This window comes from Dunckerocampus dactyliophorus, chromosome 15 (genome assembly GCF_027744805.1).
Source record: "Dunckerocampus dactyliophorus isolate RoL2022-P2 chromosome 15, RoL_Ddac_1.1, whole genome shotgun sequence".
NCBI classification, from domain to species: domain Eukaryota; kingdom Metazoa; phylum Chordata; class Actinopteri; order Syngnathiformes; family Syngnathidae; genus Dunckerocampus; species Dunckerocampus dactyliophorus.
In genome coordinates, this window is record NC_072833.1 from 9,653,661 (window position 1) to 9,667,706 (window position 14,046).

General features: G+C 44.2%; 2 protein-coding genes across 6 annotated transcripts; both read right to left on the bottom strand.

Moving 5' to 3' along the window:
- Positions 1–47: 47 nt before the first annotated feature.
- LOC129194719 (serine-rich adhesin for platelets-like) lies at positions 48–10,461 on the bottom strand. 5 transcript variants are annotated; one of them, XM_054800031.1, is made up of 16 exons: positions 10,357–10,449; positions 9,281–9,326; positions 6,930–9,211; positions 6,796–6,857; positions 4,529–4,603; positions 4,308–4,454; positions 4,039–4,161; positions 3,615–3,898; positions 3,348–3,523; positions 2,929–3,066; positions 2,742–2,840; positions 2,642–2,667; positions 868–2,555; positions 705–794; positions 512–627; positions 48–404 (listed from the first exon to the last, which is right to left on the bottom strand). In XM_054800031.1, the coding sequence occupies exons 3-16, from the start codon at positions 8,937–8,939 to the stop codon at positions 366–368; spliced, it is 5,073 nt and encodes a 1,690-aa protein (XP_054656006.1). In that variant the 5' UTR covers positions 8,940–9,211; positions 9,281–9,326; positions 10,357–10,449; the 3' UTR covers positions 48–365. The 5 variants fall into 5 exon arrangements, with proteins under 5 accessions (XP_054656006.1, XP_054656007.1, XP_054656008.1 ...); XM_054800032.1 differs by having other exon boundaries at positions 10,362–10,410; XM_054800033.1 differs by lacking the exon at positions 9,281–9,326 and having other exon boundaries at positions 6,930–9,182; positions 10,357–10,461.
- Positions 10,462–11,301: 840 nt separating this feature from the next.
- On the bottom strand, positions 11,302–13,782 carry LOC129168200 (type I phosphatidylinositol 4,5-bisphosphate 4-phosphatase-A-like). Its single transcript, XM_054753192.1, has 7 exons — positions 13,560–13,782; positions 12,884–13,047; positions 12,688–12,794; positions 12,507–12,618; positions 12,380–12,432; positions 12,198–12,288; positions 11,302–12,133 (listed from the first exon to the last, which is right to left on the bottom strand). Exons 1-7 carry the CDS (start codon positions 13,612–13,614, stop codon positions 11,990–11,992), a joined length of 726 nt encoding a protein of 241 aa, XP_054609167.1. The 5' UTR covers positions 13,615–13,782; the 3' UTR covers positions 11,302–11,989.
- Between the last annotated feature and the right edge of the window lie 264 nt (positions 13,783–14,046).

Genomic DNA, 14,046 nt, shown 5'->3' on the forward strand with positions numbered 1-14,046 from the left:
ACAAAGGAGTAAAGCACATTTCTGCAATTACTCTAACATAACATACAAAATGCCAGGTATTCACTTCTCACAAATTGCACATAAAAATAGCAGCACAATTTAAAATGCTTCAATCGTAAGCAATGAAAAAATAGCCATAATGAAAGATATGCATTTTATATAAAAACCAGAATGAGTTCACCGATACATGATATGATATACAGTTACTGTATAACTGTAACAGATGAATTTCCCTGCTGTGGGATTAATAAAGTACTACTACTACTATACATAAAAGTCAAAATGTAGCAGATAAATTGCACACTGCAGCACCAGCTGTGCAGTGTGCAATGCACACGTCAGTGTCAAGTCCGAGCGTGGTATCTTTACCCGGACGCTTTCTGCTCAAGTTTCTGATAATATTTCTGAAAAAAAACAACAGAAGAAGAAGCTGTATGAATCAAATGTGTGAGTTGGTGGATATATGTGTGTGTGTGTGTGTGTGTGTGTGTGTGTGTGTGTGTGTGTGTACCTTAAGGTGGTTGTAGTGCCCTCGGCTGCTACAGTGCACATCTTGCATCGTGATCTCATGCTGGTAGAAAGTCGAGCAGATATCACAGAAATACCCGCACCTGAGAAACTCCTGACCTGGACACCAAACAGGAAGTGGTTCAATAAAACTGATTCAAGGCTTAATCAGTTACGTGTGTGTGTGTGTGTCGTACCAAGAGGGTTGTTCGGTTTGAACGATGGCAGTCCAAAGTTTGGCACAACACACTTTGCTGCAACAAGCCCCACATTGCGTTTGCGGACAACTAGAAGAAGAAGACAACAGAGGATGTTTGATTTCCTCAAAAAGAGGCAAGACAAAGACATGATGATGCTCACCAGAAGTCAATCTGCTTCTCTTCTTGGCTCTGCCTCTCCAGTTGGGCTGGGCCGCTTCTTCAGGCTCTGCCTCTTCAACCTGTCCTGCGTTGTCCCGCGTCACCAAGCTCGTGTTGTCTTTTGAAGAAAATAAAATGTGTCTTGTCTGGCGTCCTTGTTGAGTGCGCTTAGCACATTGTGATGTTTTCAAAGCTTCATCTTTGCTCTCCTTATCATCATTGCCATCGAAAAGCTCTTCTTCAGCTAGACATTCATCCAAAGAATCAGTGATCTCATTTGTTCCTTCCTCCTCATGTAGGCTGTCAGTTATGTCGTTCTCCTTAGGACTATTGTGATCATGGAGCATCCCCTCCTCCACAGAGTCCAGGAACCTGACCTTGTCTTGACCGCCAGCATTTTGTTCCCTCTTTGCTAAGCAGGCATCTTCACTTTTAGTAGCTTGGATGTCTTTCTTAGGTCTTCCCCTTCTTCCTTTTCCTCTTGGAGCGGGACGACTCTTCACTTCTTTTTTTAGGACAGGCTCAGTCTTCTTGGTTGGTGTTTCTTCTCTGGTGGTTTTCTGTGAAGTTCTTGTCCTCTTCCTCGTTGGTGTCGTCAGCTCTTCTTCATCTCTTTTCTCACTAAAAGCATCTTTCTTAGGGAGCCTTTGATTTTTTCCTGTGCTGGATCTGGTTGTGATGCTAAGTTCTTCTTGGACCGTCTCAGCATCCACCGAGTCAAAAATGTGGAAAGTGGTCTCCTCATCCTTCACAGATGAACCCTGGGTCTTTCCTCTGGTGCTCTTCCTCCTACCTGCTGTTGACGTGCTGCTGGGATGTTGAACTTGGGTAAAACCAATGACCTGGCGCTTCTGCTCAGCTTCAGGATGTGCAGAGGTGTTGTGGTCCTTCACTCTGGCCTGCTGCTTCTTTGGAGGCTCGTGCTCTTCGGTCTTGGATTCTCTGCTTGGAGAAGAGACTTCCTGGTCACTTTTTTCCTTGTGCTCGCTCTCTGCCGGATTCTCAGTGGAAGTTGGCCGCTCTTCCACAGAAACAATCACCTGGTTTGCAACTTTTTCCATTGCGTCTTCTTTACATAGCAGGCCAGCTGAGGTTTCTACAACATGTCTGTTGTGGTCGTCTTTGTTTATTTGGCAGGACTCTGCTGCCACTTCTTTGCCGTCTTCCACATTTGTCTTCTGCTCATCTCCATTGTCCCTCAGAGAAGACTTGATGTCTGGAGCCAGCGTTTGGATGTAATGGTTGTTCTTCTTACTAAACTCAGGTTCAGGAGGTAGCGGGTTGCTCACCTCTTCTGTTCGAGCCATTGCTTGGTGTGGAAGTTCTGTCACGCTTGCTGGTCCAACATTTGCTGCTTCAGGGTCAGATGAGACCTCCACTTTGCACTGCTCTTCAGTGCTACATTTGGACTGCTCCTCCTTTTCTTTAACGGCACCTCCTGATGGATTCACTTTGATTGCTAGAGTTTCAATTTTGACTGGACCTTTATCCTCGGCTCCTTTCACCGTCTTTTGGACCTGCTCGATTGCTTTGGAAACTGACACTTTGGCTTTGGAGACCTTTGCCTGGCGTTTAGGAAACGTTCTATCAGGAGTCGATGGTTGGTGCACTGCCATACTTGTTCCCACGCTGGACTGTTGAAGCAAAGCAGGCATCTCGTGAAGAGAACGCTTGCTAGATGTGCTGCACCTGAAGATAGCAAATAATGATGCTACAATGAGCCACACTGAACAAATGGACATGTTGAAATTCCATCATTAAAAAGTATGTCTTACGTGTCTGTCTCCTCACTGATGCTCTCCTGCACATGAACATGACAATATTTAAACGAGATATCAGCAGACATAATAAGGCAAAGAAGAAACTCGCTCTCACCGTCTGTCTGACAACAGACACCGGAATGTCCTTCACACGCAAGTTCTTTATGTTCATCATCTTCTTGGCAGCGTCCTCTCGCTCAAAACACACAATGGCCTGCATGTGAACAAGCACACACATCACTAAACACCTGCACGTGGATGATGGTAGACCAACTCAATGTATCCCTTCAACATGCCAGTACCTCGCCTTTAGCACGAAGCAACACAACCGACTTGGTTTTGCCAAAGTTCTCAGCAGCGGACTCCACGTCACCGCGGGAGAGTTTGTTCCAAATTCCCTTCAGCCTCACCGTCGTCGGGGGTGGCGACTTGCACCCATCCTGATAAGAGACAATTAAAATTGACACAAGCTGATATTGCTCATCAAAAAGTGACAACTGAAGAACCACAATATGTCTCCAAGTTCTTCTACTGCAAACTCCCCCACACATGCCTTTATGGCTGTAGCTTTATGTCCAGAAAATGGTTGAAAATGTTGCCACAAAGCTGGAAGCATACAATTGTCCCTTGTCCAAAGCAAAATTTGTCCGAACAATTTTTACAAACATCATTGATCCATGACAAAAAAGACTAGACTAGATGAACTGGACCTATACTAGACCTTTGTGGAAGATGAACTTGACGCTTTGGTCACATCCTTTTTTTTGTCTGCAGACAAGGATGAGGACGGGACAAGTGAAGAGAAGGACTTCATCTTGATCAGTTCAGCCAGAAGGGCAGGAGCCAGAGTTTTCACCACAGTCTCCAGATCCGTCTGGTTGGACAGAGATTGGATCGCTGGACAGAGAAGACAAAAGGAGGCTGTCATTTATCCTTTTTTAGTCTACTCACTTTTAGTCAGGATGAGGTTGAGTTGATCTTCTCTTACCTGATTTTTCCAACACCTTCTTGGCAAGATACTCCGCACTGCTTGACTTCCCTGAAAGGGAAGCTTTTGCATCCTGACTCCGTCTGGGTGAAGAACGACTTTCTGTAGAACTCCTGGAAGATGCACGCCTGTCTCGACTCGTTCCCGGTGATGAGCACTTTTTGGGGCTCCTTCTCTGTGTGGATGTCCTCCGACGTCTTCCCGCTGATGAGTATCGCTTGTCCCGGCTCCTGCATCGTGAACGGTAGCTGTCAGAGGAGGATGCATGGGGACGAGAACGAGACCTGAAAAAAAGACAGCAGCAGAATCAGTCTCAGGATTACTAAAAATACACCAAATTTGTCCTAAATGTCTCATGCATCTTCTACACATAGAAGGTGTGCTGATCCAAATGACTGAGTGGTGACTTTATCTGGATCAGTACCTGTGACAAAGTCGGCTCGCATGTAAGGAACGTCGTCGTCTCTCTGGGCTCCACCTCTTCTTTTTGCTCCTGGAGCGCGAGCGACTGCTGTCAGAGGAAGATGCAGGCGAACGAGTAAGAGACCTGAAGACAAGACAGCAGCAGAATTAGTCTCTGGGGAAGTTTTAGTGAGCAGAACTACTCAAAATACACCAAATTTGTCCTGAATGTCTCATATTAAAAGTGTACTGATCCAAATTGTAGAGTGGTGACTTTGTCCGGACTAGCACCTGCGCGTAAGTCGTCTCGTGTGTGGGTAACGCCGTCGTCTCTCTGGGCTCCACCACCTCTTCTTGCTCCTGGTAGGCAAAGATGATCTCCCACAGCTTCGGGAACGTGATCTGCGGTGATCATCAGAGGATGAGGAGGAGTAGGACCTGCGGAACGTGTGCTTGTGAGTGTACGATGTCCACAATGTAAATTGGAGGTGAGTTGGACGCTAATGTAGAACCTGCGAGTGCATCTGGAGGTGCGGGGGGACGATGAAAGTCTCCTGGATTTCTGGGAAGTTGAGGCAGGCTTGCTGCTGAGATGAGGATGAGATGACACATGGCTTTTGGACACATTATGAGAACATCTTGTGGCAAAAAGAAATGTACCTGGGAAGACAGCACACTTGTCCATCACACCTACATCACCCCCCACCCCCACACATCTCTAGAACCATAATTTACCCAACAAGAGCTCTTTTTTCTTTTTATGTTAATCCCACAGACTCCCTGCAGTGATACTAACTGACATGTCATTGAACACGGTGTTGCTCACCTTCTTCACTCGGATTGGGAGGGGTAAAGTTATGGGGAGACAGGGCTGCTGCTGATTCATTTCTTGTTAAATCTGGTAAATGGGGGATGGGCAACTGATTTAATAATACATGCTAAACATTTAGCTGCGTTCATTAAATGTTGGTTAAAAAGGAATGAGATGTAGGCGGCTAACACAATATGATAACACTCTGACAGGCACCACTCTGCAGCTACAAAACAGTGTGAAGGGAGTAATGGACCAAAACTTTTCATGTAGCTATGGGGGAGTATAGTAAAAATGAACATAGTTGCTAATGGTGATTAATCATGATGCATTAATTTAAAAACGGATTAATCAGTTTTAAAAATAATTAATCATTATATATATATATATATATATATATATATATATATATATATATATATATATATATATATATATATATGTTAATTATCTTTCTAATTAAAAGAAATATAAATGACAGGACAGGATTGTACTAACAGCTCCAATTAACTGAATATGTCAATCAAGCTAAAAGTGTTAAGGATTTTCTTACTATTGTCTGAACATACTCTATATTTTTATTATCTGAAGTTGATCAAACATTCACTGTGATTCTCTGTTTATTCTGTAGTATGGGAAAAGTGCTGTGAGTGGACTGGGAGGAAGCGGTTGAGATAACGGGGCACCTGGCAGGCATGACCAAGGTTGTTCCCCCATGCGTGAGCTCAGAGCAGATATGGACCATCTCAAGGGCGTAAACACATTCCACAGACGTGAGCTCGGCAGCCGCCCCCTCAGTCCACTACCGGAATTAATTGTGTCTAATATCAAAACTTAACTTCACTAACATCGAAACTTAACTCACTTAACTTACCCCCCATTTATGACAATAAAAGGAGCGGGGAGAGAGTGGCCCGCCAGTGAGTGTTGCAGTGTGGAAGGGACACACTCTCCTCGCGCGAGAAAATCTCACATCTTCATTGTCATTTTGTTAGTTCATCGGTGGTCGGGGGAAAGTGCCCCTGACAAAAAGATATCACAAAAAGCTAAAAAAATGTTGTCCAACACTAGTCTTTTTAATAGCAGCAGAACATTTGAATCACATTTTAAACAGTGTTATTATGAGCAATGAGGGGTAGCGTTCAAAGACAACATGTAATTTAAGGTAAATTTACTTATTTTCAGTACAAGGGACTATGAATAGTGTGAAATACAGTGACATCCTGGACAATAACCTCTTCAAGTCTGCAAAAAGCCTGAACCTTGGGAGGAGGTTTATCTTTCAGCAGGATATTGATCCAAAACATCCAGCTCAAGTGACACAAGAATGGCTCAGAAAGAAGAAAGTGAAGCTGCTAGACTGGCCACGTCAAAGCCCGAATCTCAACCCAATAGAAAACCGGTGGCGGGATCTGAAGATTACCGTCCACCGAAGATCACCGAGGAACCTGACTCAGCTGGAGCGGTATTGCAAAGAGGAGTGGGAGAAACTGTCCAAACAACATTGCACAAAACTCATTGCTGGCTATCCAAAGTGATTGGAAGCTGTCATTACTGCCAAAGGAGCTACAACCAAGTACTGACTATCACTTGGTGTGAATACTTTTGCAACAATGAAATACAGACTTATGCAATTTATCTGTAGTAAAGAGTGCTTTTGAACAAAAACAGTGATACATTGTCATGTTTGTGCTATTTCCTTTCATGCAAACAGGAGAAACACACGTTTCCTTTGTTCTGCGCCGAGAAATTAAGTGTTGCTCAGGGGTATGAACACTTTTGCAACCCAATGTATACACACACATACATACATATATATATATATATACTGTATACACAGTATGTATACAGTAGTTGAATATATAGTCAGACCCTCAAAGTGTTTGACAGCTCATGTGAAGAACAAAATGTGCGGCAAATGTCAGACATGAGCTTCAGGAAATGAAGACAAAAACAGAAGAGACTTACTTCTGGCCGAGGTTTGTGCAGCTGGCAAGGTGCTGGCTGCTGTTCTGGTGACCGAGTCCACCCTTGGAGGGAAATGAGAGAGTATGTTTTATAAGTCAACAACGTTGAGCACACACCCTCATGACAGCACGCACTTTATTATACAGACGAGACATTGCTGGAATGACTCTAGGTACGGCCGCAGCATAGTCGGATATCTTGGCTGCTGTCGGCAGGGCGTTCAAAAGGGGTGCTCCACTGGGGGGTGCTCCACTGGGGGACGGTCCACTGGGGTGCACGGCAGTCAAAGGCTGACTTGGACATGACACCTTAGTGATGCTGCTGCAGATGGGTTGCACCCGTTTACTACAACTATCTACAGGTTTCTCTGACGTATCTTGTTGATTATCTAATGTATCTAGTTGTTTGTTTGATGTATCTTGTTTATCTGACGCATCTAGATGTTTGTCTGACATATCTTGTGGTTTGTCTGGCGTATCTTGTTGCTTGTTTGCTGTATGTGGTTGTTTCTTTAACATTTGCTGATTTTTCTCAGGCATTCTGTGAGGCTTTTCCAGACCTGTCTGTTCTTGTTTCGGCTGAACGATACTTGGTTGTTTTGCCTTATCTAGCATCCTCTGTTGCAGGTCCTTGGAGTCTTGACTCTTCCTGGGTCCATTGGCATCATTGTTGTCATCACAGCGAATGAGCAACAGGCTGGGTCGACTGGAATGTACACGATTGCATGGAGTGATGGATGATTGGGGTTGTGTCTTTAACATTTGCTGATTTTTCTCAGCCATTCGGTGAGGCTTTTCCAGATTTGTCTGTTCTTGTTTCGACTGAACGATACTTGGTTGTTTTGCCTTATCTGGCATCCTCTGTTGCAGGTCCTTTGAGTCTTGACTCTTCCTGGGTCCATTGGCATCATTGTTGTCATCACAGCGAATGAGCAACAGGCTGGGTCGACTGGAATGTACACGATGGCATGGAGTGATGGATGATTGGGATTTGGGTTTTGGAGGGCGAAGAACTTCCAGTTCTTTCAAAGGAATTATTTTGGATGCTGCTTGCTGGACACCTGTGTCTTTTCCGGTCAAAGAACAGCTCTGCACTGTGTGGACTGGATCTGGACTTTTGGGAGCCACAAAGGTGACCACTGAGTTGAGAGAAGAGCTGGAACTTCTCTGGTCTTGGAAAGAAGCAGCCTGGGAAGTGTTTCTATCCAAAGTGTTGCTCTCAGCCACTGCTCGAAAATGCTTCAGACTGTCAGTTCCAGCAGGATTTTTAACGGGTACTGGTTGAATTAATACTTTGAACTTATCTGTGGTCACAGCTGTGGTGGCTGTTGCACTGGCGGCTGTTGCAGTGAAGGCTGCAGCTGTGGCGGATACAGCTGTGGCGGCTGTTGAGGCAGCAGCGGTGGCAGATGTAGCCGTGGTGGCTGTTGCCGTGGCGGCTGTTACGACAGTTGCCTTGGCGGCGGCAGTAGTTGTGACGACTGTAGCCGTGGTAGGGGCAGCAGCCTTTTTGGCTTTCTGAATGCGTATTTGGCGTAGGATGAAAGGTAAACTAGCAGGGGTGATCTGGTCTTCAGGGTAGGACAGCAGAACTTCCATGTCCTCCTTTTCAAGTCCAAAGCGTAGTAGGATACCGGTGGCCGACTCAGAGCTATATTTGGGTGGGCTGGACTCATGTGGAGCCGCAAATTCATCTGACATACGATGGTCACAATCATTCAATCCCGGAATGGATTGATAATCTGGTTTAGCCTCAGCCAAGTTATTGAAGAATGAGTCACCTCCATAACAAGCTCTGGTCGGGTCAAGCGGTCTTGAAGAGGTGGACCTTTCACCCAAGGGGGGAAACTCTGTCCCTTGAATGCTTTGATGTGAAAGCTGATGCAAAGGTTTGCTGAGAGTCTGCACCTCTCCTTTAACTATGCCCACATTCATGTCTGTAGACCCCAGGATGGCCTCATTGCTAGGGACTGTACTGAGTTCTGGCCAGCAATGAGTCACTGGTCTTGGGTACAGCTCAAAAGTCCCTGACAGATCCCCAAAAAAGCTGGAACCTGATCCAGGTTGATGAGGAGAAAAGCCCCTTTGGGAGTCTGTCTCTGGTGGTGTTTGGTTGGCAAAGGGGTTCAAAAGGGTTTGGGACATGGTGTTTGTGATGTTGAGAAGGTTGAGGAGACTGATGGCCTCAGCAGTAGGTGAGCAGGGTTTGCAGGTCCAAGATACGCTGATGTGCTGGAGGTAGCTGTCAAGGCAGCCTCCAAGGTGGCCTCAGCCTCCACTGACCACAGCATTGACCAACTAGCACTGATGCTAGTTGGGAGGCAGCCTGTGGCCCAATCAGGAGCAAGCTCTCTATAGGTCCTCTGCTCAGAGGACTGGTTAGGGGCCCTGAAGCAGAAGAAGATGGAAATGCAAAGCTGAAAAAAAGAAAAAGACGTTATCGCAGAGCACCTCAATATCATGGTTCCTCTTGAGGGTGTACTTACTGTTGGATACACAGTATCCTGCTCTTTTCTAGGCGAGAAGCACAGACTAGAAAGAACAACGGATTAACAGAGGACAGGAATCAACGTGTCACATACAACTAAAAAACAACAAAACAAAGAAACTAGAGAGGTGTTTTTATAGTGCTTTTCAAACTACATAAGGTAAGAGTGGCATAAATCTACAAATATATTGTGTTTTGAAGACCTGGAAGTCCAAACTCTACCAGAGACAATTCTGACCGCTGACAAGTAATGCGACTATGCTGGTTACATGTGTACAAGTCACTGATAGTGATGGGAATCTCTATTCCTTTTACTGTCTCAAGTTCTTATAAGTCACTCACTGAAGTGAATCGGGTACTCGATTCACATCGCACCCGCAAAAGTTAACGCTACACAATAAAATTATTTACTCTATACATACTGTTGTGGAAAGTTTTCCTTTAGCACCTGCTTGGTGGTAACTTTGTCTTTTGTCATTTTTATTCCATTCAGAAGAACACAGTTGAAACAAACCCAAAGCTGTCTGTCACAAGTATCTCCCCAAAGGGAAGAGCAGAAGCAAAGTTATGCAAACTTAATCAGGAAGCAAAATCAGGTGCAAGAATATGCAAAAGTTTACAAGGTTTCTCTGTCCCACTTGGAATGGCAAAGCCATAAGAGGGCCTTGTTTTTTCCCCACACAGAAGGACTTGTTTGTAGATACATGAAGAAATGTCTCCAGCCTTGAGGTGGTAACCAAAATATTGCAGTTATCTCTTCAAGTAAGCAAACATAATATAGGGCTGCGATTAAACTGCAGGGTATGATGCCCAATTCAGATTTTTTCTTAAAATCAGATTTTTCACTTAAACTTTCAAAGCTTCGCTAATGGCACCAAGCAACGTTAACAATAGTCTTGCCCTGACCAAGGCGGCGGCAGCAAAGTCGTACGAGCCAGAGGGCGTCCGCGTATGTGTTCATATTTGACAGGAAACAAACACAAAACTAACGACATTCCCTTTTAAATAAAAACAAAGCGCTAGCACATGTCAAAGTGTGTCAGATGTATTTCTATGTCGTTTTCGGGATCATACCTTACTTTCGATTCGTTGTTCTTTTCTGCAGACTGCTTGTCAATGTGCAGGCATGGCAGGAAGTCAGATGTTCATACAGAGACACACACACAAACACAACGGAAATCGGGTACTTTCTGCTTCTGACTGCAAATAACTTTTTTGTTTAACAACTTTAAAAAAAAAAAACAAGCTTTGGGATAAAATAAATGCACTTCTGAACGTTACAAAACTAAATTGTCATCCATACGGCTACATTTTTGCTTCAAAACCTCATTAGTATATTCAATTAACGAGCTTAAATTGTATTTACTTTACTTTAGAAAAAACTGGCTAAGTAATGCAATATAATACAATGGGCTTATTTTCATTGCATTATACAGTAGAACAAACCCCAAAGTGGTGAAGTGTATGAGAATAAGGTGCAATGCAGTGATAAAGAAAAACAAGAAAACAAGTCTTTGGACAGAAAAGCTGAGGGGTAAAAGCTGTTCCCCAGGCTTGCTATACAGCACTTCAGGGTACTGCAGCGCCTTCCGTAGCAGGGCTGCAAAGACTAAATATGGTGAAAGAGGTGAGTGATGTCTTTAATGACCCTACACACCTTGCTTTGGCAACGTGACCTGTCGATGTCTTTCAGGGAAGGAAAGGGAGGGGGAAACCGATGATTTTCTGAGTCGTGTTCACTACCTTCTGGAGAGCAGAATGTATTTTGCCCTCATATTCTTAATAAGAGTTGTTTTTTTTGGCAGTACAATGCCATAGCTATTGATGTAAGAACTCAAGCGATTTTGGTTATCAAGCAAACCATGGAAATGGTTAAATATCAGCTCTTAAATCACTCTTTTACTTATTTTTGTCGTCATATTTGTCCAAACCAATTTACCTTAAGTTGTGCCAGACATTAAAGTGAACGAGAAACTGAAGAAACAAGTGATCTAATATTTCTTTCCATTACTGCACAGTAGGACAACTTATGAACATTTTACTCTTACAAATTTCTCCAAAATTCCAACAACATTCAGCTCATTCAGGAAATTCGCACTAACCATTTTCCACATTCCAACAATTCACATTTTTCTGAACAGAATTTAAGGATTCAGGCATCCTTTAAGTTTTTTTTGTTTTTTTTTTTTTACAGAAACTGCCTTTATAAATTAGTCGAGGGTTTGCTGTCATGACATTTTTAGAGTAAATCACAGGACGTCACATGAAGATCCTAAAAGGCTGAAAACATCAGCCTGGTAACAGACATGTCCAAATATTGCCAATGACACTCGTTTGTGTTCAAAGTATTATTTCATTTGACAATGTACAAATAAACACTAGTAGTACAAACATGTTTCAGTCACAAGAGGGCAGCAATCACTTTATAAACCAGGTGTCCAAAAATAATGAGAACTATTATTAGCTATTACAGTAATTTGTTTTGTCATTTATAACACAAAGCTAAGATGTGGATGTTTTGTTCAGACAACCTCGCATATACAGTATAGACTTACACTGGATTGGTTTTAAAATCTTTAATTTACAAACTCTATCTTTGTGCTCTTTTGTTTGAAAAGGATCATCACCTAGGTCACATTGGATTTGTGTCCAACAACTCACATTGAATATTAATATATAAACACATTTAAAAAGTTGATCTGTGCTCCTAAGTCATGTTGGAAACGGGCAGGCTAATTTTCAGACACCTCCAGTAGATGGTCCTGGCAAGGGCGAACACGGCGATGAGGATGAGCAGAACCCAAGTGGCATAGATCCCTCTGGAGTCCCGAGCAGGCTGCCACGTTCCGACCTGGACCCAACAGGAGGTTGCCATTAATTCACGTCGCTCTTCATGGCGACACATGAAGACTTACCATCAGTCCGGCAGTGGCGGCAGCGACCACAACAAAGACCAGGAGGCACAGCAGGCTTCTCCTCCTAGGGTACCGCCAACCAACGGAGGAGCTGGAAGCACACAAAACAAATGTGGAAGTCACTTCCTGTCTCAGTGCACTGGAGCACATGCGTAGATGCAGACGAGCATCCAGGTGCTTACACTTTCCGGCAGTGCGGACATCTGGACAAAGTCCGGTCTGAAAATTCTGTCCACTGAGGAGAGAGACAGGGAGTGAGTGAGGCATCCGAAAGGTTACAGCAGCTGATGTGTGCATCTTGTAGCCTACCAGGAATGGACTGGAGCAGTGCCCGCAGATGACTCGGATGCCGACAGGCTGGTGCTGCGGTTCAGGACTATCCCTGTCTATGTGAACTGGGCCCAGGTTGATGACTCGTTTACTGGCAGAAAAAACAAAAAAAATTAATTATTTATTGATTTATTTCAAGCTCATCAGTGTGTGAGCTCACCAGTAAGGTCGTGGACACGCAATCCTCTGAGACGTGACTTTGCAGACAAGCAGACAGTTGCATGGACAGCGAACATACTTCTTCCCAGCGGGGGGGTTCTTGATAGGCTACAGCCGAGAGGAAAAGTGTCACATTTGCAAATACTCCTTTTAGGCTCTCACACCATGAAGCCGTCAACACTTCCTGCTGGACTCACTGTTGCTTCGTTGCAGATACTGCACTTGACAACATGCTGGTGCGTCTTGCCTTCCACAGAAATGGCCCCCTGACAAACGCGGCAGCTGATGAGAGGAACGCCCTGAGGAGAGTAGGGGGGCGGGGGCTCATCCAGCAACACCGAACTCGCATAGGGCGCCAAAGCTAGACGTGCACAACCCAGGAAGGGGGTGAATTGAACTGTGACATCATCACGTATTTCATAGTGAGAAGCAGGGCTACACCATTCTGCACAAAATGTCCATCACCACTTTGGACATTCTCTTGAGATTATTTTTCACACGCGCACACACACACATATACACAAAGCAGCTTTATAAAGTGCATGTTAGTGTGAAATCGAGATCGCATTTTTTTTGTACAGCCAGTAAGATAAACGATAAACAATCATTCGAAGTTGCTGTTTGTTATATTTTGTAATTCAAACAAATCTGATTCAGCACACCCAATACATGCAGACAAATATGTCATAAAGAATAGTAAACATTAAGGAGCTTTTTTAAAATTGATACAGGAAACGTACAGCATAGGTGTGAACTTTGACCTCCGACTGGATTTGTAAGCTAAATAAAATTTTTTCATGAGCCTCTGTACAACGTGTAGAATACTGAATGTAACATTTCGAAGTCCAAGCGAGCTTCCGCCGAGAGACGAACCGTTTGTCCCGTCGAAGTGCTCGGACAGAAGGGGCGAGCGTTCCCCGGCCGCCATCACTGCCAGCGGGCCTTCAGCGGTTCAATGGCCCACAGAAAGATGCCTCAGGGCGGCGATGAGGTGAGAGACTCGTTACTGGAAGCTTGTGGGCCAAATGTCAGCCTCTCATTCACATGAGGCGAGGAGACGGAAGACGGAAGTGAAAGAAGGTAAACATGAGTCACATGACTGTGTGATGACGGCCAGCAACCAATGGAAGTGCACAGACAGAGTAGGTGGCCTCAAAAACACCATGACGATTGTCTGATTGGTTCTAAGCAAAGAAGGAAGTGCAGTTTTGCAAAGCTCAATGTAAAGGTCTTAACACGATTGGCCTGTATATGTGACGCCATAAACCTATACGGTTTATCTTCAAACACATTACGTATAGGTATTAATACAGTATTAGTAGTAATTAAAACGAAGAATAAAGTCAGCCTCTTGTTACCA

What these genes read in the sequence shown, in the direction of transcription:
- LOC129168200 (XM_054753192.1), bottom strand. Translation starts at nt 13,614, where the DNA reads ATGGCGGCCGGGGAACGCTCGCCCCTTCTGTCCGAGCACTTCGACGGG. An exon ending in GCACTTCGACGGGACAAACG is followed by an intron (nt 13,048 to 13,559) that starts GTTCGTCTCTCG and finishes GTGCACGTCTAG; the next exon opens with CTTTGGCGCCCTATGCGAGT. An exon ending in CCGCCACTGCCGGACTGATG is followed by an intron (nt 12,134 to 12,197) that starts GTAAGTCTTCAT and finishes TGTTGGGTCCAG; the next exon opens with GTCGGAACGTGGCAGCCTGC.
- LOC129194719 (XM_054800033.1), bottom strand. Translation starts at nt 8,939, where the DNA reads ATGTCCCAAACCCTTTTGAACCCCTTTGCCAACCAAACACCACCAGAG. An exon ending in TGTCTCGTCTGTATAATAAA is followed by an intron (nt 6,858 to 6,929) that starts GTGCGTGCTGTC and finishes TTTCCCTCCAAG; the next exon opens with GGTGGACTCGGTCACCAGAA. An exon ending in TGCTTCGTGCTAAAGGCGAG is followed by an intron (nt 2,841 to 2,928) that starts GTACTGGCATGT and finishes GTTCACATGCAG; the next exon opens with GCCATTGTGTGTTTTGAGCG.